This window comes from Desmodus rotundus, chromosome 5, assembly GCF_022682495.2.
Source record: "Desmodus rotundus isolate HL8 chromosome 5, HLdesRot8A.1, whole genome shotgun sequence".
Taxonomy (NCBI): domain Eukaryota; kingdom Metazoa; phylum Chordata; class Mammalia; order Chiroptera; family Phyllostomidae; genus Desmodus; species Desmodus rotundus.
Genome location: NC_071391.1, coordinates 48,630,649 through 48,652,183, shown reverse-complemented (window position 1 = coordinate 48,652,183; position 21,535 = coordinate 48,630,649). Strand labels below are relative to the sequence as shown.

General features: G+C 54.0%; 1 protein-coding gene and 1 non-coding gene across 6 annotated transcripts in view; one reads left to right on the top strand and one right to left on the bottom strand.

Moving 5' to 3' along the window:
• The window catches only part of GDPD5 (glycerophosphodiester phosphodiesterase domain containing 5), an 88,574-nt gene that overhangs the window by 27,774 nt on the left and 39,265 nt on the right, over window positions 1–21,535 (top strand). For 2 of the 5 annotated variants that reach the window (XM_024572676.4, XM_024572674.4), the window contains exons 2-3: window positions 9,132–9,214; window positions 20,166–20,342. In XM_024572676.4, the coding sequence (XP_024428444.1) occupies window positions 20,226–20,342 (117 nt within the window). In that variant the 5' untranslated portion in view covers window positions 9,132–9,214; window positions 20,166–20,225. Of the gene's footprint in view, window positions 1–9,128; window positions 9,215–20,165; window positions 20,343–21,535 lie in introns of those variants that run through there. The other 3 variants (XM_053924346.1, XM_045181891.3, XM_053924348.2) reach the window with 3 other exon arrangements.
• LOC112316131 (small nucleolar RNA SNORA28) lies at window positions 3,894–4,019 on the bottom strand. Its single transcript, XR_002975970.2, has one exon. It is a non-coding gene; the product is annotated as a small nucleolar RNA SNORA28 (small nucleolar RNA).

The window sequence follows — 21,535 nt, the reverse complement described above, 5'->3', positions numbered from 1 at the left end:
TTTGAAGTCTCCCTGCATTCCCAGAATGTCAGGCCCTCCCTGGTTCACAGGACTGACCCAAACAGGGTCGGAGCCAACAGAGGAATCCGAACACTTAGTCATCCCCCTCGGCTCATCCACCGTTCTCCGGCTTTTCTTCCAATTAAAAAAAGAGAAAGAAAGTCAGCTCAGATGGCCAGGAGCGAACAGCGGCGGAGGATGTAAACAGGCTCCGGAGCTGCTGGTGGTGGACACGGGTCAGGCTTTGCCCCGGGCTGACCTCAGTTCAAATCTTGCCATGAGGGATCTTTGACAGCTGTCTCCGAGCCTCACTTTCCTCATCCCTAACGTGGGAAAATTAACGGTGCTGCCCTTGTAGGTTGGGTGATACAGAAGCAGACCCAGAGACCAGGATTTATGTCAGAATGATTCACATGAGAAGTTTTCCAGGAAAGAGAAAAAACTGCTAAGGAAATAGGAAAAAGAACCAAAAAGAGGAGAAGCAAGAGTGTGACTTCAAGCCAAGCCCCTCAAGGGGAACTTGGCTCAGTCCCCAGAGCTCTGCAGACATGGAGCCAGAGCTGGCTGCCAGGGGCAAGGGCGCTGCACAGCTTAGCCCCCCACCCGCCAGGTCACTGGTAAAGGGGTCCCTGGGGGCTTGTCGGGCCTCAGGCGAGGAGATTCTAAGAGCCTGAAGGCAGCCCACTCACGCGCCTCCGCAGGCGTTGGCTGTGGCCAGGACCACGTAAGCCAGTGTGTCCCAGAATGGTAGAGAGGTTCCAAGTGATGTGGGTGCGGCATGACAAAGGCCTCTCCTGCGGAGGAGTGTGCAGATTCTAGGTGATAAAGTGTATGCGCTGCTGGTTATGCAGAACCTGGCGCAGAGGAAGCATCAGCAACTGACAAGCTCTTCTCACCTATTAGGAAGAGGAGTGCAGAATGGGGGTCCCAGGATTGTGTGGTCAATGAGAGGCACAGCCTCTGAGAGCTTCCCCATGACCCCATTGCTGCCCCAACCTGGCTACTCAGTGTCTCTCAGCTTCTAGAGGCAGAACCCCACAGAGCTCCCCAGCCGGCAGACTGGGCCCCAGCTCCCAGGTTCTTTCTACGACTTGGCTGCAGGCAGCCTCCCTCACCCTGCCAGGGCTGGTCTGGTGCCTGCCACAGCCCCTCCAGAGAAGTCTGCCTCTGCGCCACCCCCACCTCAGCATGCACAGCCCAGCGTGGCTTGGTAAAGAGCAGGGGCAGCACGGGGCCCAAGAGCAGAGGTTAAGTCAGGGCCACGGAGGCACTGAGCACTGTGGAGGAAATTGAGGCCCCTGGGGCCCATCCCCAGCTCAGCTGAATTGGGCTTTTCTTCCCAGCCCAGCCCAGCCCAGCCCACTGCGTCTCCGAGGCTTTTTCCATAGAAGGTGCTCAGGGATCATTTATGGAACTTCAGTCGATCCGTGTGCCCCAGGAATGAACAAATAGAAGTTGTGTTTCCAGGACTCTGAACACTTGAACTGGTGATGTCAGCCTGGGTTGGCCCTGGTGGAATTTGACCCAACCCCTCTCCTGCCTCCCCGCACCCCATGATATCACAAGGAATGCCACTCATAATCCGGCCTCCTCACTCAGGCTTCTGGGAGTTTAGCTCTGCAGAGCCCGACAGGCCTGGGTTCTAGTCCAGACTCCATCGCGTGCTGCTTAACCTCGGCCACCTTCCCTTCCCTCTCCGAGTCTGCACACCCCGTGTTTCTAACCAAAGCTTTGTGTGTACTCACTTAAATCAGATGATTTCAACATGACCTTAATTCCTGCACGTGACCTCGCAGTGGCCAGGACGAACAGAACCAGGCACCCAAGTGGTCAGTCACTGCTATTTAGTCATTAGCTCATCTGGCAACCATTTATTAAGCACCTACTGTGTAAGGGGTTCTTTGCTCAGGTGGGCAGGGTCCTGCTGCTTTCTCCAAGCCTAATATCTAGTCCACAGTAAGGCTGTGCCTTATCCTGTAGCCTGGGGAACCTGCAGATCCCAGGGGAAAGGGTGGGCGTATGGTGGTGGCCCTGGACCAGGCAAGGCGTGGCTGGGCAGGGTGGTGGGCGAGGGGGAGCAAGTCGGCTTGCTCCCAGGTATTTGTTGCTGCCTGTGGTGCATCCCCGTTGAGTTGGGCTGGAAGATGGCTTTGAACCACCAGCACGGCCCTCTGGCGCCCCTCCCCCACCTCCATTGTTCACAGGCGCTAACTCGCACCCGTGGGCCATGAAGACCTTAGGCTTCTTCAGCAGAAGCTCTCTGTCCACCAGGGCACCAGGGCCTCTCCTGGCACAAAAGTGAGCTTAGGAAATGTGTATCGGTAGCTGCATTTATGTCGACTCGGTTGGTCTGGAGTCAGAGTATGAATCCTGGCTCTGCCACTTGCTTAGCTGTGCCCCGAGAGCCTCTGTCTGGCCGTCTGTAGAATGTGTTGCAATGGGAGGCTAAGAAGAGTAAGTGAGAGAACAGACTGAGTCCTGGCCCTGCACGGGGCTATGGCCAGCCCTCTCTAAATTGTGGACACTGTTGTCGCAGTTGGACCCTGCATGCGCCCGGCCGAGCAGGAAACACAGGAGAGATGGAGTCAGGCTCTGATCACAGGGTTCAGCGCTTGGCAGTTCACAAAGCCCTGTCATGCCCTGATCACTGGGTTCTTCCAGCCATCCAGTGCGGCAGTCGGGGCTGGCTGCAGAATTCCCGTCTGGCAAATGAAGACTCAGCCTAGAGAGGAGGCTGGCCTGCCTTCCAGTGCCCAGATCTCCTGGCTCTCTGCCTCCTGCTCTCTCCTCAATGCCCCTACCCGCTGCAGAACCTAGCTTCTGCCCTCCAGAAGCTCTTTGTGAAAGATGCTAGGAAGGAAGGGTGGTGGGTGGGGAATGTGGAGATTTGTCAGCCCAGATAGCAGGGGCTGAGGGTGCATTCTGGGCTTTAGCCCAAAGCAGGTCGCTGTGACCAGTAGGCCCAGAGTAGGGGGAGTATGGGGGGCTAGGTAGAGGTGGACTGAGTGGGGTGCAGAGGAGGAGAGAACAGCTGTGGGAGATGTAGGTCACCCACCGAGCCTGATGGCGAGGCAGCCAGTCTGGTAGCCCCTTCACAGAGGGTGCTGGAATGCAAGGGGCTTGAAGGAGCAGCCCTTCGGTGAGAGACGCCAGTCAAGTCATGGTCACTGCCCTTGCAGGCATTTGAGTTGCTCTGGACATAGGCCCCATCTAAGCAGCAAGAGGACAGACATTCCGTGTGTAGAGCACTTTCTAACAGGCAGACTCTGGGGCGGGCAGGGCTGGCCGGCAGCTGGGCTGGCGCTCAGCAAGGCGAAAGGCCCAGTGCAGGTGGCCGGGGCCCCATGGACGTCAGAGCCAGCAGGCAGGCCTGGCCCGAAATTTGCAGGGCCCGGAATAAAAATACAAATAGAGGCCCTTATATTTTTGTCATATATTTGAAACTTTAAAATAAAACAGTTTGATTTTTACACCTTGGCAAATATACCTTCATAATGTAAATTGAAATATACATATAAAGTTATGGTGTTATATGACTGAAAGTGACAAAAATACCAAGGAAGACTGAATTTAATTATTATTACACATCTGGGTGTTTCGATGGTGGGCTGGTGATGTTCAGAGGAGTAATAAGACTTATGGTTCATACATTATTTCATAAAATATATTTTATCGTCTTCATTTTAGCAAGATCACTATGATTATATTGTTATAATCAAGGTTTTCACAACATTTGAAAATTTCGTATTGATGGCAATAATCTAAAGGATCAAAAAATAAAATGCAATTGTATTTAAAGAGTATAAAACTTGGATGTATTTACATCAAAAACATAAATCAAAGTAAATGTAAAGAAAGGAAAATTTACATTTTCTTTTTTTTTTTTTTTTAACACTGTCTAAGTCTATATAATGGCTTGTCTCATGGAGGAGAGAGGGCCGGAATAGGTTCGACTCTGTTGCTATAGCAAGCTCAAATTGTGTCAGACAGTGAAAATTTACCTTTTCAAACATTATTTTTCTTGAAAATATTATGGAAATTAAAACTATACACATCCCAATGTACACAGATCAGATTTAAAATAAAATTATTTAAATAGAGATCAGATATCCGGAGTTTTGAAGGGTTTATAAATATGAAACTATTGATAGTCCTGGTGTTAAGGTTCATCTAGTGGCCAATGGGAGGAATCGGTGTCACGCTTCACGCTACACCGATCTGAGTAATGTGAGTTGTTAAAGACAGTCGCCCCCCTTATCTGCAGGAGGCACAGTCCAAGACCCCCAAATGGGGGTTGCCTGACACCACAGATAGCACCGAGCCCTGTGCAACCGACCGTGAACGACTTGAGTTTTAGGGGCACTGACCTCGCGCAACCACAAATCCACATGTAACTGAAGTCGGCCCCCCGCACACGCAGGTTCCCTACTGCCGGTGGGAGACGCAGTTGGCCCTCGCACGACGTAGATTTGAACTGTGTGGGTCCACTTACACTTACGTGATTTTTTTCAAAACCCAAGTTCCGGGATCAACCATATGTTCACTGTGTGTTTTCTTATACATACATACCTATGATGGAGTTTAATGTACAAATTAAGCAAGTAAGAGATTAGTAACAATAGCCAATAATGAAATAGAACAGTTATAACAATATATTGTACTAAAAGTTATGTGAATGTGGTCTCTCTCTCGGCAAACTAGCACAAAGCATGATTTTTTTTCTTTTTTTAAGTTGAGAATTTTTACCTTTTCCCTTAAAGGAAGCACCTTCTGGCTTCTCTTTGGCGTATCCTAATTCCCAGCATCACTGCCCTTGCACGTGAGGCCATTATTAAGTACAGTAAGGGCTACTTTAACACAAGCACTGTGATACTGTAATAGTGGATCAATAACAAGATGGCTCCCAAGTGACTAGGGCTAGGGAGCGCACACAGTGTGGACAAAGCGTGGACAAAGGGGTGATCGATGTCCCGGGCTGGATGCGGCGGGATGGTGCGGGATTTCACCATACTACTCAGAATGGAGTGCAATTTAAAACTTAAGAATTGTTTATTTCTGGAATTTTTTGTTTAATAATTGTGGACCACAGTGGACCATAGGTAACAGAAACACCACAGAAGGCGGAACCGCAGATAAGGAGGGACTACCGTGCCGTCAGGTGCCCCTCAGCTGCCATGTGCGTTCGCTGTGAAGGACCACACTAGCTCAGGAGTGCGTTTAGAACTGCAGAGGAGGACGGGGGGAAAAGCTCTCCCCCAGCCCCACCAATCAATTGGTCCGTCAGTCAATCGAGGTTGCTCAGCCTTACTGGGAGATGGAAATGGTTAAGTCCCCAATGCTGTTCACAGGTTCTTGGAAACTGCCAGTTTAAGTGAAATGAAATATTAAAGCCACTTTTACCACAGGCCAATTGAGATAAACAAGGCATAATATGCCATAAACAAGTTCCTATGGCGTATTCCTGGTCACAGAAACATCACCAAACTTGCCAATAGGGACCCCAAACACTTCTAGTATTAAACATTGACAGAAATGTAAGCCATACATACATTTGAGAAAGATGAATAAAAACAAGTAAAATAATGAATTTTCAACCCTCTTAATTCCAGTTTAGGGTCAAGGATGGCTGGAGCCTGTCCCGGCAGCTGGTGTTCAAGTCTAGGTATCTGCATTCACTCATACGTTTCATTCATATATGCATTTGCTCATTTACTTAAAACCCACGTTCACTTCCACCAATTTTTCCTTTCAATATAGAATGCCAGGCCATAATAGTCTTGTAGTGCAGCCCCACAATCCCACAAATGAAGGGACCAAGGCTCAGAGAAAGGTACTGATGTCCCCAAGATCACACAGCAGAGAAGCCCCCCGGTGAGGTTTCACAGGGCGGAGGGTGGGCGCCGAGTTTGAGTTCCAGGTAAAATCCGAATGGGTGCTGTTACATCCCAGTCGGCTTCCCTCCATCACACTCGGCTACCCAGGCCACCGCCCCAGGGCCCTGGGGAGATCCTACAGGGGGTTTCTGCTCAAAGAGCCACTTCCTGTTTGAGGCTGAGCACTTCCTTCAAGTGATTCATAGGCTCCCACTGGCCCCATGTTGGGAAACCAAGGTGGGGGTGGAGGCAGGGCCAGGCTGTGCCACCCTCTGCCTGAGACCCCAACGGGGTGGCCCTGAGACAGAGCAGTGCCACAGACTGGAGGTAGGAGATGGAGCTGGAAGGATGATGCTAGACTGTCCTCCTCACCCAGCCTGGTGGGCAGGACTCTGCCAGAGCTGGGGACTCGGCTGCCCTGGCGCGGGGGCACCTCCCTATGCGGGCACTCCCACATCCAGCTTCCAGGCCGGGGCTGACAGCAGAGCTGGGACACCTTAGGGCGAATTGGTGACACTCTCTTCCTTGCAGGACAGTGAAGTGGGATAGAGCACCAGGCCAGGAGTCAGGGGCTTGGATTTCTGACACCAGCTCTTGGTGACCAGTCAGTTCTCTGCCCCTCTCCACACTTCAGTGCGCATGTCTGTCTAATGGAGGGTGGGGTGGTTGCTGGCTGTGGCATTTTGTGGCAGGTTGGTATCTCAGGATTTACAGTAAGAGAACTGGGCTTGAATTCGGGCTTTGCCACCTTTGCTGGCTGTGTCCACCTCCCAGGGGCTCCATTTAACATTTTGGAATAGTAATCACTTCAGTCATTTTACATACTTTAATCCTCATGTCACATGGGGTAGGTATTATTATCACTTTATACATAAGGAGATTTTTTTATTGTTGTTCAAGTACATTTGTCTCCATTTTCACCCACCATGCCTCCTGCCCCACCAATCCCTGACTCCCACCCTCAAACCCACCCCCTTTGGCTTTGTCTGTATGTCCTTCATACATGTTCCTTGAAGCCCGCCCCCCCTGCCACCCGCATTATCCCTTATTATCCCTCTCCCTCCTCCTCTCTAGTTACTGTCAGTTTGTTCTTTATTTCAGTGTCTCCGGTTGTACTTAGCTTGCTTGTTTGTTTTGTTGACTAGGTTCCACTTATAGGTGAGATCATAGGGTATTTCTCTTTCATCACTTGGCTTGTTTCCCTTAGCATAATGCTCTCCAGTTCCATCCCTGCTGTCACGAAGGGTAGGAGCTCCTTCCTTCTTTCTGCTGCGTAGTATTCCATTGTGTAAATGTACCACAGTTTTTTTGATCCACTCATTTACTGATGGGCACTTAGGTTGCTTCTAGCACGTGGCTATTGTAAATTGTGCTGCTATGAACATTAGGGTGCATAGGTCTTTTGAATTGGTATTTCAGGATTCTTAGGGTATAATCCCAGAAGTAGAATTGCCGGGTCAAAGGGCAGTTCCATTTTTAGTTTTCTGAGGAAATTCCATACTGTTTTCCACAGTGTCTGCACTAGTCTGCACTCCCACCAACAGTGCACTAGGGTTCCCTTTTCTCCACATCCTCGCCAACACTTGTTGTTTGTTGATTTGGTTATGATGGCCATTCTGACTGGCATGAAGTGGTATCTCATTGTGGTTTTAATTTGCATCTGTCATGGCTAGTGATGCTGAGCATCCTTTCATATGTCTCTGGGCCCTCTGTATGTCCTCCTTGGAGAATTGTCTATTCAAGTCCTTTGCCCATTTTTTAATTGGGTTGTTTGACTTCCTGGAGTGGAGGCGTGTGAGTTCTTTATACATACATAAGGAGATTGAGGCACAGAGAGGATCAGTAACCAGACTAAGGCCACACAGTAACAGCCAAGATGCTAACTTACACAGTCTGACCCCAGCACCCATGCCATTAATACCGATGGTCTTGCTACTCAAACTGTGGTCCCTGGACCAGCAGCATCAGCATCGCTCAGGAGCTTGTCAGAAACGTGGAGCCTCAGACCCCAGCCTTGACCTACTGAGCCCGACTGCATTTGAACAAGATCTCCAGGTGATGTGCTTGCACGTTAACGTCTGAGAAGCCCTGCTGCATTGAATATATTCTGTCTGTCACTTAGGTCGTAGGGTTGCTGTGGGAGATGAAGGAAATAAGTGTGTTTTGTAAGCGGTAAAGTACAGTACATTAAGTTACTGAACAGTACATTCAGGGCATCCTGAGAAACCTGGGGGGTGGAGGTGGAGAGAGGCAGGGCTGGGAGTGCCACAAGAACCTGTCAGTAGCTGGATGTCATTTCCAAGCTGTCTCTGAACCCGGCTCGGCCCCTTTCCCATCCAGGGGTGAGTCTTGCCTGTGTATTTCTTGCCGGTGTGTGGTTCTGGGGCCTAACTGGATTGAAGAGAATTCTCATGTTGGGCACAGGCCTGAGCCACCACCTCCCTGAAGCCTGCAAAGCACCAGGAAACCTGGGTCCCAGCCCTCACCCTGCCTCTGATTCTCTGGGTGACCTGGGCAGGCTCCTGGCCCTGCTAGCCTGTGTCTCCTAAAGGGCAATGTGGCAGCACCCTCTGTACCCTACAGTCTGACCCGGAACCCCCTTCCCTTTTCTCCTCTCCCCATGGCCTGTTAGTGGTACCATCTCTCCTCGCAGTTCCTGGGCAGAAGGGCTGTCCAGCGGGCTGCAAGAGCTGGTGATGGGGGAGGCGGTGCATGAGTCAGAAGCCAGCCACATAATTGCGGTGCCCCAGATCCCGCCTCCAGCCCACCAGCCCTCCCTCTGTGGCTGCTTTAGAACAGCTGCTTTGGCAGCTACCTCTGAAGAAGCAGGTCCCTGGGCAGCACGGAAGGGCCTCTGCCCCCCACCCCAGCAGCTGGGCACAGCCCCGGGTTTCGTCCTGGGGTGGCTCGGTCTTGGATCGTGTTTCCGTGGGTCCTGGAGTCCGGGGTAGGGAAGGCGGAATGGTTCAGGGAGCAGGTTGTACTTGGTTTGGGGTTGAGGCTGGTCTGTGGTTAGCATGGGTGGAGGGAGGACTGTGTGTGCAGGGTCTCCTGGCCCACAAATGGATCATGTGCGTCCCTTCGGCTCCTCCAGCTCGGTGACTTCTCCAGGGCAGGGACTAAATATGACCCATCCCTGAGCTCCACACTCAGCACAAGGTGGACACAGGGTAGGAGCTCCCTGGGGGTCAGGTGGAAGGGGAGAAGGCAGTGTAACTGCTGAGTGATCTGACTGGGTTTGTCCCCTTGTCCCCACAGCTCTCCCAGTGAAGTGACATCACCAACTTCCTGACAGGACACCTCTGGGAGCCCAGCTCACAGCCACTGGTGCCTTCTTCCAGGTAAAGAAAAAAGAAATGAAGGAGGCAGGGAGAAAGGAGTTAGAGACAAGCGGCACAGAGCAGCCCACTGCGTTAGAAAACAGCGTCTACCTCTCGCGTGGGGCAGCACCCTGCAGCTTACAGAAAACGGCAGGGCGAACGGCGGTTATCATCCTACTTTACAGGCAAGAAAAACCTGGAGCTCAGAGCAGAGTTGTCTCTTGCTTGCTCCAGTGCACCTGTACGTACCTAAGCCCCTTACATGTATTAGCCCATTTAATCCTCACGGCAGCCCACGAGACTGGCACGATTATCATCCCCACTTCGTAAGTAAGGAGACTGAGGTATAGAGACGTTAAGGCATTTGCTCAGTCAGTAAGTGATAGAGCCGGGCTTCAAACCCAGGCAGGCTGGCTCTCAGCACATATTCCCACCTCCCGTGATCTTCTGCTTCTCTGGAGCCAAGTACTGAAATAAGTTACCTTGCCCTCCAATTCGGGTGGGTTTCATGGGCTCTCATTTCAGGGGAGATTTGTGTTTTGAAGAATGATGCTTCGGCCAAAGGAATCAATAGCAACTAATGGAATTGGAGGCCTTAAACAATGGAATTGGCATGAACCTCGAGAGCGTGCTGGCCACCAGCTCCTGGGACTTTCTTCCCCAGCATCCAAGCAAGGCTGGTTTTCTTTGGTTACCAAAGGGAACGCTGGAAATTGGAAAGAGAGGTAGAAGAGTTTGGGCCCCAGGTTCTCAGACTTGCCTGGAAGTAGAGGGTTGCTCCTCTTCACAGAATGTCTGAGGAAGAGAGAGATAAATGACAGTGAGGAAGTCAGTGTGCTGAGTCTGAGGTCATCATATACCAGACCAGGAACAGAAGTGTGCCAGCAGATAACGGAGCTGTAAGCAAAAACTGTGGGAGCCCTGGCCATGTAGCTCAGTTGGTTAGAGCATCATCCTCATAGGCCAAGTTTGCAGGTTCGATCCCCATTCGGGGCATATATAAGACTCAACCAGTGAATGCATAAATAAGTGGAACAAGTTGATGTTCCTCTCTCTCTCCTTCCTTCCTTCCCTCCCTTCTTTTCTCATTAATCCATAAAATTTTTAAATAACTTTAAAAAATTGTGGGAGAACTGTTTAACTGAGACTTACTTTAGTAACTTAATTTTTCGGTAAGTAGGGAAAGGCTAGTTATTACTCAGAGGCAGAATTGGGATCGGGCTCAGAAGGGCTCTGCAATTGTGTGGTTTAAGAGGCTCTGATCGGCTCCTTCTTTCCTTCCTTTGCACATTTAACCAGCGTCTCTGACTGACAGATAAGCGGGTGCCTCCTTGGCACTGGCACAGTGCAGGGACACAGGTCCCCCGCACGGGGACCTCTCTAGAAGGGAAGGGGCCTGGAGTATCTCGTGTCCCCATCTTCCGGTGCACAGCCACAGACACTATGGCTCTTCAAAAACACTTGGCTGAGTGGATCAGAAGTCTCGGTCTGGAGAAGCTTTCAGCCCGGTGGGCAAGGCAGCCACGGACACAGATAATTCCTGTGTGCAGAGGCCTGTGACCATGTCTCGAGAGCTCTGCCAGACCTGCGAGCACGAAGGGAGGAGGCGGTGGGCTTCCGCGGCGGGTGGGGTGGGGTGGTGTCAGATTGTGCTTTGCACAGGGTCTGTTTGTTAAGATGGATGGGATGTGGATTGGGGTGGTGGGGAGGGCTTCCCTGGCAGAGGGCCCACCACGAGCAAAGGCCAAGCTATGGGAAGGTGGGTGATGTGGTGTGCTTGGAACACTAGCGTGAGGAGGGGACGCGGGTGGTGAGGTAAGACAGATAGGTGCGAGTGGAAGGAAGCAAGAGAAAGCCTCCTTAAATGGTAGGACCTGCTTTTCTTCCCACCCCAGGGGTGGTTTGGGAAGCCTGTTTGTATAATAACCCGACTATTTTACATAAATAAATAGTATAAATCATTGCTCTCCATTCCCTCAGGGGGTAAAAACTAGTCAGAGACAAGTTTGCTCAGTGCAAGTCTCTGCCAGACTCGGCCCCACCTGCTCCGTTGCGGCCTCCCCGCCCTGGGGAGATCACTGGGATCCTGGGAGGAGCTGAGCTGTGGAGGAGGGTGAAAGTCTTCCCTTTCTCCAGGCCCCTGTCTGGCCCTTGAGGCCCAGCCTGAGGCCCTGGGGATATTTGCTCACTCTGCTTCCTCAAGGAAGAACCTGTCCATGCCAGTTGGGTTTTTTGGGGGGTGGGGGGTGGGGGGACTGGGGAAGGGTGGGAGCAGACCACTCCTCTCGGGAGGGCTCTCCTACAGGCCTGCCTTAAGGAGGAAACCACTCCGCCCTCCAGGGAGTAGGCACGCCTGTGCAGGCCGCTCTGCTGGGCAACCACTGCTAGGAGATGCGCTGGGGATTTCTGCATGGGGAGCCAGGCTGGATGGAGTGGCTGCAGGTCTTTCCTGGGGCTGACGTTTCATGATTTTAATAATCTGAAATCCAGGGATAGTTCTGTGGATTGCTCCAGGGGTCCATGATTATATGAGTCTTGGGTGAGGTGATTCCAAGACTCTGATTTAGAGAGTTTGCAGCTAGAGATTTTCAGTCTGAGATGCTAAGCTTTGCTCTCTGGCACTCCTGGTGACTCCTCATAGCCCTGATTTGGGAAAGAGAGGTCCTGTCTGTGCCACGAGAACCCAAGCCCCTGGGCAGGGTCCTGAGCCTGGCTCCGGTCCAGCCTGTAGCCCCAAACTCTCCCAAACCTGGGTCTGTAAAATGTAGGCCTGGTACTTACCTGCGGAGTTGGCAGGATGCTTCAGTGAAATGACGTGTAGGGAGGCTCCAGCAAGAGCAAAGCCCTGGGCACGTGGTTGTGACTGTAGCCGCTGACGCTGTGAAGAGGCCGTCCCTCTAGAAGGAAGGTTCATGGCTGATTCTCTGTAAATCTCTCTTGGCTCCTGGTAGTGCCTGGCACACTGTGGAGGCTTCTTAAACATTTATTGAATGAGCTCAAGAGCCTTGGATACGGGACAGATGGTATCAGAGGCCACAGCTCCCAGGAACAAGCAGGGAGCATTCCGTACAGGAGGACAGCCAGGAAGGGCAGGAGAACTTGAGAACCAGTGGCTGAGGCGCAGACAGCCTGCCCACGCTGGTGATGGCCTTGGCCTTGGCCTGCTCCCGCAGGGAGAGTGCTCAGAGGTCTCTCGGGACAGAAGTGTTGTGTAAACAGGAGGCTCTGGGACCTCCCTGGAAAGAGATTAATAATGACTCTAATTATGGCACGATTGATTCTTTGAGGGCCCCTGCTGAGCCCCAGCCTGGGCCACCGAGCAACTCCAATGGTGTGTGTGACAAAGGGGCGGGGTGCTGGCCCACCTTCTCCCTTTACCTCCCAGGCTCCCCTCCCAGCCCCTCCTCTCCCAGCCTCTTCCCCACTGGCAGCTGCCTCAGTGACAGACTTCCTTCCTGTCGTCCTGCATCTGCGTACCTTCCCTGTCGTTCGAATGTAGGGCTTTTCTGAGGCTCAGAGAAGTGAATGACATGCTCAGGGCTGTAGCGTGGGGGTGGCAACCCAGATCTCCAAATCCAAGCCATCTGAGGAGGCCCGCACAAGCAGAAACGCTCAAATCGGTGTCCTCTCCTCAAAAGCTAAGTGCAGAAGGCCATCCTGGAGACTATAGGACTATAGGGGAGGGGCCTAGGACTGGTTGGTCCCACATTTCTCCAGGCTTTTCAAGCCTTGGAAAATGGGAAGTCCCAGAATTAGCTCTGTTGCCCCACCTCCAGCCCCAGTGCCTGGGATTTGTCTTGTTGTTTTGGGTTTAGTTGTTGGGGGGGGGGTGGGGCGGTGCGGGGAAGGACAGCCCAACTGGGGAGCTGCCTGGGGGCTGCCCTGCTGCCCCTGAGCCCCCAAAGGGCAGGAGCGATCCTGTTGGCAGCACACCCCCCCCACCCCCCCACCCCCTCCCATTGAACCCACTTGGGGCTTAACTTTCACCTTGGAGCCTGGGGCAGTCTTGGCCCTGGTAGAGGTCCTGCTCACCCTTCCCTGCCGCCAGACTTTCCGTATGCTGTTCCTTCACCTAGAGTGCCCCTCTTCTCCCCCTTGTGCTACAAACCTCCCCGAGTGCTGAGTGCTGAGTGCTGCTCAGGCGTTCCCTCTCCAGGAAGCCGCTGTGCAGTGACCAGTGTGGGGACCGAGGACACACAGGAGCTCTGGGTCCCCAAGAACCTGACGCAAGCAGGGAGAGTTTCTGAGAGGAGAGGCCCCCTGAGCTGAGATGAGGAAGAGTTTGCAGGCCCTGAGGAGGGGCAGAGGGGGGGAGCTAAGGTGGCCTCACAGGCACACCTGCCCTTGGAGCTGGGTGGGGGGGGGGGGGGGGGGGGGCAGGGCCGCGAGGAAGAGCCCAGGGAAGCCCTGGTCTCGCTCCAAGGCCATGTTCCCTGAGCACGGTGGGGAGGAGTCACTGTGGCCTTTTATGCCGAATTTTACTCCAAGTCAAGTTTGGGGTCATCACTGTGAGTTATCCAGGCCGTGACTCCCTGTGCCTTGGTCCCTGTCAAAGATGGTGGAGGCAGCCGGGCAGGGCAGCTGCAGGACGTCACAGGCCTTCCTGTAGCTTTCATCCTTGCTGTGACTGTTTCAGTCAGTGCCAGGCTCAGGGTGCCTAGCCCTTAGTTGGTCATAGGAATGTAGGGGCTCTGCCCCGCAGACCAGGCGAGGACTGTGGGATTCTCCTTCCCTCCCCCCTGAGCTGTCCCATCTCTCCTTTTCTCCTGGGGGTAGGGACAGAGCAGATGGTTAATGGGTTTTAGAAGCTGAGTGCCCAACAGGCCCTTGGAGGTCATCCAGTGGTGTTCAACCCCTCCCGCAATACAGAGGGGAAAGCCAGGGCCAGAGGCTCGTAGAGGTCGCCCAGCCTGCTGGGGGCTGAGCTTAGCCTCAGCCTGTCAGCCCCGGGGCCGGGCTGGATGGAGGCCCCAGTAAGGATAGCCATGGCCTAGGGGAAAGGGAGCGATTCCGTCCCCACAGCGTGCTTTGCCTCCTTCCCCAGGGCCCTGGCAGGCTGCTGGAGAAGGCCAGGTCTCCTCCAACCCCAGCCCTGTGCCCAGGGTTCCCCTTTCCTCCCTTGGGTTCTTGGCCGTACTCTGTGCTCCTGCTCCCGTGGTGCCAACCAAAATGTTAAACTTGGCCCTTTGAGGGCAATTTGCAGCGACACAAATGCTGCGGTTGGCGTAGACGTGGAAGGCGGCAGAAACATGGGCAGACACTCCCTGTGGAGCCGGTGCCATGGAAAGCCTGGGCGGTAGAGTCGGCAGCCCTGGATTCAAATCCTTCTGTCCCAATTAGCTGTTTGGCCTTGGGCGGATCACTTAATGTCTTGGGTCTGCTTATCTATCAGTGGATCGATATAGCTATCCAAATTAAATACATATATATTCAATCAACAGGCTTTATTTTTTTAAACACTAGTTTTAGGTTGACAGAAAAATGGATCAGATAGTACAGAGTTCTGCATGCTCTGTGTCCCACACCTGGGAGCCCCCCGTTATTAACATCTTACATTGGGGTGGCACGTCTGTTACCACTGAGGGGCCCACACTGCTACAGTGTTACTGACTGAAGCCCGTGGCTTGCACTAGGGTTCACTCTTTGCGCTGTACGTTCTATGGGGTTTGATAAATGTATAATGACAGATTCATCACTGCGGTGTCACAGAGAATAGTTGCCCTGTCCTGAAAGTCCCCTGTGCTCCCCACCCCTGATCCCTGGCAACACCGATCTTTTTAATCTGCTATGGTGTTGCCTTTTGCAGAATGTCGCGTAGCTGAACCATACAGTCTGCAGCTGTTTCAGATCAGTCCCGCCACTTAGTATCATTGCTTTTAAAATCGCTTCAGGTCTTTTTGTGGCTTGGTAGTGCATTTCTTTCTGTCACTGAGTAATGTTCCATTATCTGGGTGGACCACAGGTTGTTCGCCCATTCGCCTGGGGCCCATGTCTCTAATCTGCAACAGAAGCCTGTCGAGCTCTACTTGGAAGGCTGTCTCCAGGAGGTGACACAGGTGCAGGGCCCAGCACGGGCCCCACACCACCTTCTATAACTTGCTTCTTTCGCTTAGCACACTGTTTTCAGGATCCTTTCATGTTTCGGCACGGATCAGTGTTTTATTCCTTCTTATTGCAGCCTGGGGTTCTTTTATGTGTTATTCCATGTAGTTCCCATTTCTCAGATGGGTAAAGTAAGCTCAGAGAGAGCTAGTGACTTGTCTGAAGTCACACAGCAAGTCAGTTGAAGGCGACTAGGCTGGAACCTGGGCACTGACACCTGGCCTGAGAGTCTTTCCACTCTCAGGAAAGAGAGGGGGCTTGGGGCCAGCGGCAGCTGGACCTGGGGCCAGTGAGGGACTGGTAGTCTGGGGGTCATGGGAGGGAGGAGCAGGAGGGAAGTGTGTTGGGTGCCTTCCCAGGACACCAAGGTGGGAGTGGACCCTTTAGCTTTGCAGTCGGCCCTCACTGTGTCTCAGGCCCAGGCTCCAGGAAGGCCCTTCCCTGTGCAAACAGGAGTGCGGGGCAGGGACCAAAACTCCAGACAGACAGTGGGACTTTGGGCTGTGGGGTCCTCGAACATCAGGCTCACAGGTTGGGGCTTCCTCCTGTCCCAGAGCCAGTGGGGGCTCCAGGCAGGGGATTTCTTGAGAGCCTGGCTGATACCCTGGGAGGTGACTTGGAGAAATCAATTAATCCTAAGTAATGCCCTTGCCCTGGTGGGAAGGGAGGGAAGGGAGCAGAGTCTGGTCTCTGAGAGCTTGTCCAAATGCCCAGGGTGTGAGCAGCACAGCCAGCTAGAACTCCCAGGCCTCCCCAGCTGTACAGTCCAGGAAGCCCCAGGGCCTCATCCTCTTGCTGCCCTGTGCTGGCCACTGGGGCTGTAGGAGTAACACACACCATCCCCTGGGGGAGACGGACATGCCCTCACAGCTCACACAGGGCGCCCAGGGCTACAGGAGCCTGAGGAGTGCTCTAACTGAGCCTGGGGCTCAGGGCAGGCGCCCTGGCGCAGGTAACATCTGAGCTAAGAGTCGAAGGGTCAGGGGTTGTTGATCAGGTGGAGGGACAGCAAGTTCTGGAGTGGAAAGGCTGGAGGAGCTGGAGGGGCCAGATCCTGGTCCTGTGCCTGTTAAAAATCTTGTGCTGGCTGCAGGACAGAGCTTGGGTTGGTGGGCGTAACCCCCTTCCCCCTCCCCACCCCGCCCAGGGCAAGGAAATGGTGAAAAAGGGCTTTAGGGCTATGAGAGGCAGGTTGGGGTGGTGAGGAGGTCAGTGTGGCGGTCCTGGGTCTGCAGGAGCTGGGTGACACCCCCGGAGACAGCCGGGAGCCTGCTGTTTCGATGGAGAGGCAGAGATTGGGTGGCCTTGGCCATGCCCAGTAACTGAAGCCATGGGAGTGGACAAGATGACCCCAGGAGAATATCAAAAGGAGAGACAGAGGCTTGCCTCCCAAAGATACTCCTGACCTTATGAATAGTGTGAAAATTTACCTCGGGAGAGGCAGTTCCAAGAGCCAAAATCAGCTGAGTGCTGGGCTGGGGCCCAGTGCAGGCAGTTCTACTTCCCTCTTTTCAGATTTGAAATGGAATTTCCATTCCTAGGGATTGTATTGCTCAGTCGTGGCGGTGGGTGAGTGGGAAAAGGCAGAGGACATGTGGGAACCAGTGTCAGGGATGGGGCCCTGGGAAAAGGAATGTGAGGTCAGGGGTACCTGGGTGTGAACTTCTGCTTACAGAGCACCCACCTGTAGTACCTCAGTCACTGCAGCCAGGCACCCGTCCCCCATATCTGGTCTCCTACAGAAGTCAGGGCAAGAGCTGTTATCCCCTCGTGCAGGTTCAGACAGCAAGGCTCAGGGAAGGGCCCCGAGAGGCCCCAGCCACAGAGCAAGCCAGTGGCTGACACAGGATGAGTCCAGGCCTCTTTCTACCTATAAGCTACCTCCTCCCTTCCTGGGGAGGTGGGGGCAGATGTGATGGTCGACCTGATAGCAGAAGCCCTAATCTGGGGGTGCACAGGGTGAGATCTGGCTGAATACAGCTGAGAGCATCCCCCCATCTACTCCCTAGGCCTCCCCACCGCATGGGAGCCAAGCCGACTGCAACAGCATCCACATCCCTTTCTTCTCCCAAGCCCTGGGCTGGGCTTGACTCAGAGATTCCCCGGCAGCTGCACCATATTCCACACAGCTCCCTCGGGAAACACAGGCACAGAGACTGCAGCAGACAGTTCCCAGCAATTAGGAGATATGGGGCCAGTCGATATTCCCAGCAAGCCCCTAATGCATCTCCCTCAGACTGGGGCTGTGATTCCTGTGCTGAGGTTAGCACTGGGTGGGGATGAGGGCGGGGGTAGGTGGAGACCCTGCATGAGGCCCAGAGACAGAAGTAGTGGGTGGGCCTGGAGCCCCAGCTGCCCCTGTGGTGCAGCCCCTGGGCATTTAGAAGGAGGGTCTCCGGAGCTCATCTCAGATGCCTCAGCTCAGTACTGCCTCTAGGAAGTGTGCCCTGACCCTCCCTGCCCCGTGTTAAGTGCCCGCAGCCTCCCTTTACTTGCTCCACCAGGCACTGCACTTACGAGCCATTGTAGTCCGGTGGCCGCAGGGGCCAGCAAATGTCCCCTCTAAAGGGGCAGTGAGTACCGTAGGCCCTGGGGGCCATCTGGGTTCTATTGTAACTGCTCAGCTCTGCCACTACAGTCAAAGCTGCCACAGACGGCACATAAACAAATGAGCTCAGCGGCCTTATTTACGGACCCACTGACATTTGACCCTCGTATAATTTTCATGTGTCACCAGTGTGTTCTTGTTTTGATTTTTCCCCATTCTCAGCCTGTGGGCTGTACAAAAATAGGTGGCTGGCCGGATATGGCCCACGAGTTACCGTTTGCCAGCCCCGGGTTAAAATAAGGCCGCTGGAGCCACACTGCCTAGCTCTGTTGGGTCACCCACAGCACATGGCTCAGCCTCTCTGGGCTTCAGACTTCTCATCTGAGAAAGGGGGCGGTGATGATAATGCTTCTGGCCTGGGACATGGTGCGGCCGCTTCAGGCTTCTGGAGACGGCTTTTGGCAGTTCTTCAAAGGGTTAAACTATATGACCCAGCGACTCCATTCCAGAGTACGGACCCAAGAGAAATGCAAACAGATGTTCACACAGACACTTGTTCACAGCAGAGTTACTCGTAACAACCAGAAAGGGGTAACAACCCAAATGCCCATCAGCTGGTGAGCGGGGAAACGGTCAGTCTGCACCACTGAATAACGTTCGGCTCTAAAAGAGAGCGCAGTGCTGATTTATGCTGCAAGATGGGTGAACCTTGAAGACGTTATGTTAAGGAAAAGAAGCCGGTCACGAAAGACCACTATTGTATGATTCCTTTTATATGAAATGTCCAGACTAGACACATAAATAGAGACATAAAGTAGGCTCGTGGTGGTCAGAGTTGAGGGGCGGGAATGGGGGCGACGGGCGTGGAGGTGACTGTAGCTGAGAGTGGAGCTTTTCTTGGGATGGTGCACATGCTTCGGAATTAGAAAATGGTGATTTTTGCGTAACTCTGTGACTATCCTAAAACCCAAATATGCCCATACTGAATCGTGCACTTAAAGGGGTGAATTTTATGGTGTGCGAATTGTATCTCAGTAAAAAACATAATGGTAACACTTACCCCACAGGTTGTTGTGAGGGTTAGTGTGCCGACAGCACTCGGGACGGTGCCTGGGGCACAGTGAGGGCCTGCTCGCCCCCGCACCAGTCCTGTGAGGGCCCTGAGGGGGCCACTGTGCCTGTCCCGTTCACACTGACTCCAGGGCCTAGAACAGGGTCTGGTACCGAGCAAGTGGCTTCAAATTCTGGAGACCCACAGACCAGGAGCTGAGTCCTGACTCCTCAGGCAAATTGTTCTGCGGCTCTGAGCCGCAGGCTCCTCATCTGTGAAATGGGACAGTAGTGACAATGGTGCTGGGGACCAGACGATGCCTGACATCAGGGTGGGTGAGGTGCCCAAGCCAATGGCCACTGGCCAAGTGTGCCAACTCGGAGCCCCAGCAGGTATCTCCAGGGCCTGCTTATCCAAGCAGAGCTGGGGCCGTCGCTCCTAGGGGCACAGCTCAGCCCACAAGACACCTCCCATTGTTCCACCGACCTGTCACGGCCCCACTGGGCCGGGCTCCCTGAGCCTGAAGGAGTGAACTTGTCTGGGCACCAGAGCGGAGTCCCAGGTTGCCCGCACCCAGCTGTGCGTCCAAGGCCAGCGCTGCCCCGTCTCTCTCTGAGCCTCAGTGTGTTCAATTGTCCAGTGGGTTTGGGGTACTGCACCTACCCCCTTGTGACGGTGCAGTGGCACCATGGATATAAAGTGTCCACATGGTGCCTGGCATATTTTAAGTGCTCGATACATGTCAGCTTTTATGAGAATTTATTTTAACATATTTATTTGGGAAGCTCTGTGTGCTAGGCACTGTTCTAGTTACTGGGGATACAGCAGAGGAGAAAACAGACAAAATCTTTGCCTCTATGAAACTGGCATTGTAGCGGGACAGGCAGACAAGAAACAAAATAAGTGAAGTATGTTTGAGAACACCACGGAGAAAATGCAGCTGAGAATGGCTGAGAGGATGGGAAGGAGTTGCGGTTCTGTGGAAGGTGACCTGGGGGGAGTTCCAAGGGGAGAGCCCTCCACGCAGAGGAAGAAGCAGCAGTGTACCGGGTAGGGTGGCTGGGGGAAAGGGGGGACGGTGTGGATAAGATCGGGATGGGTGGTGTCCCAGGAGACCTGAAGGGGTGGGCCTCTGACCCCCTGTGGGCCTGGGACCCCCGCAGGGGTGTGTGCGGAGGCTGGCCCGCCCTGACCTGGGCTGCAAAGACTTTGCTGTGTCTGGGGCTGACTCCTACCTTCCCCTGCCTCACAGCCTGTGCTTCCTCCCACAGGACCAGCCTGGGGCCCCCATGGGCTCCTGAGGGCCGGGCGCCAGGCCCGCGGGCACGAGCATGGTGAGACACCAGCCCCTGCAGTACTACGAGCCCCAGCTGTGCCTCTCCTGCCTCACGGGCATCTACGGCTGCCGATGGAAACGCTACCAGCGCTCCCATGACGACACCACACCGGTGAGCCGGCCTGGTCACAAGGGTCCAGAGGGCCCCCGCCTCTGGGGCGAGGGGCGTCAGTTCTGTCACCCTGCTCTGTGTCTCTGGACAGTCAGTGCCCATTCTGGGTTTCAGCCCTCCCTCTGTAACATGCCCATGGTCGTTCTTGAATCTGCCCAACCAGGTGGGTGAGGCCGTTCTGTTGTGGATGTAGCCAGTTGCTAACTCTGCTCTGACAGCATGGGGGCCGGGCTGCCCCTGAGGCTGGGCAGGGAGGGGTGCTCTGGGAGGGGCACTCCAAAAGGAAGTGGTCACCCAAGGTGAACAGAAGCTCTCAGCTTCCTGCCAGATCGGGACGGGCAGGTGAGCAGGGAGGGTGGCGGGAGGGGAGGGCGAGGAGGTGGGCCAGGCCATCCGGAGCCTGGGAGCTGTCCGGGCTCTGGCCTGGCACCAGGGCCCGGTCACCTGAGCCCGAGCTGGCAGCAGGTGCCCAGCCGGTTAGAGAAAGCCTCCTTCAGTGCCGGCGGCCCCGGCCAGACTGCGTGTGAGTGGCGCTTGTCCCTGGGTGCCGTCAGCCGGCGAATCTAGTTTCTTTTCCGAAGGAACCCAATTCCTTTAAGAAGGAATGGAGAGAGAGAGATAAATGATGTTTATCTAAAAGCTTTGCTGCCTGAAAAACAACTTTCCTCTTCCCCCTTGTCTGAACGAAGAAGCCAGCCTCCAAATTCAGCTAGCCCCCAAACAGGCAGGGGTGGCCAAGGACAGGGGTGGCTGCTAAGGTCAGAGGGTGGGCGTCACAGGGCTGCTTGGTCGGGGAGGCTGGGGAAGCCTGTCCCCTGTCTGACCTCCTTCTCTGCCTGTGATAGTGAGGGACAGAGTGCTAGACTAAACAGAAGCCTAGGTACCTGGCCTGATTCACTGCCAAGTCCGCACCCCCGGCACAGAGGAGGCGATGTGCCAAACTCAGGCACAGGAGAGGAAGGGGCCTGTCGGTGGCCACAGAGGAGGCCCCAGTCCGACTGCCCCAGGCCCTGCCTGCCTGGGACAGCCTTTCCGTCTTATGTGGACGTAGGGTCTCCCCCACCGCAGTGCGGTCTGTGATGCCGGGGTCAGGCAGGCCTCGCGATCAAAACTGAGCCTCTCTTAGTGGTACCATTGGCGTAGAAACGCCCAAACCTGTAGAGGATTGTAATACGATTTTAACTGAGCCAGGC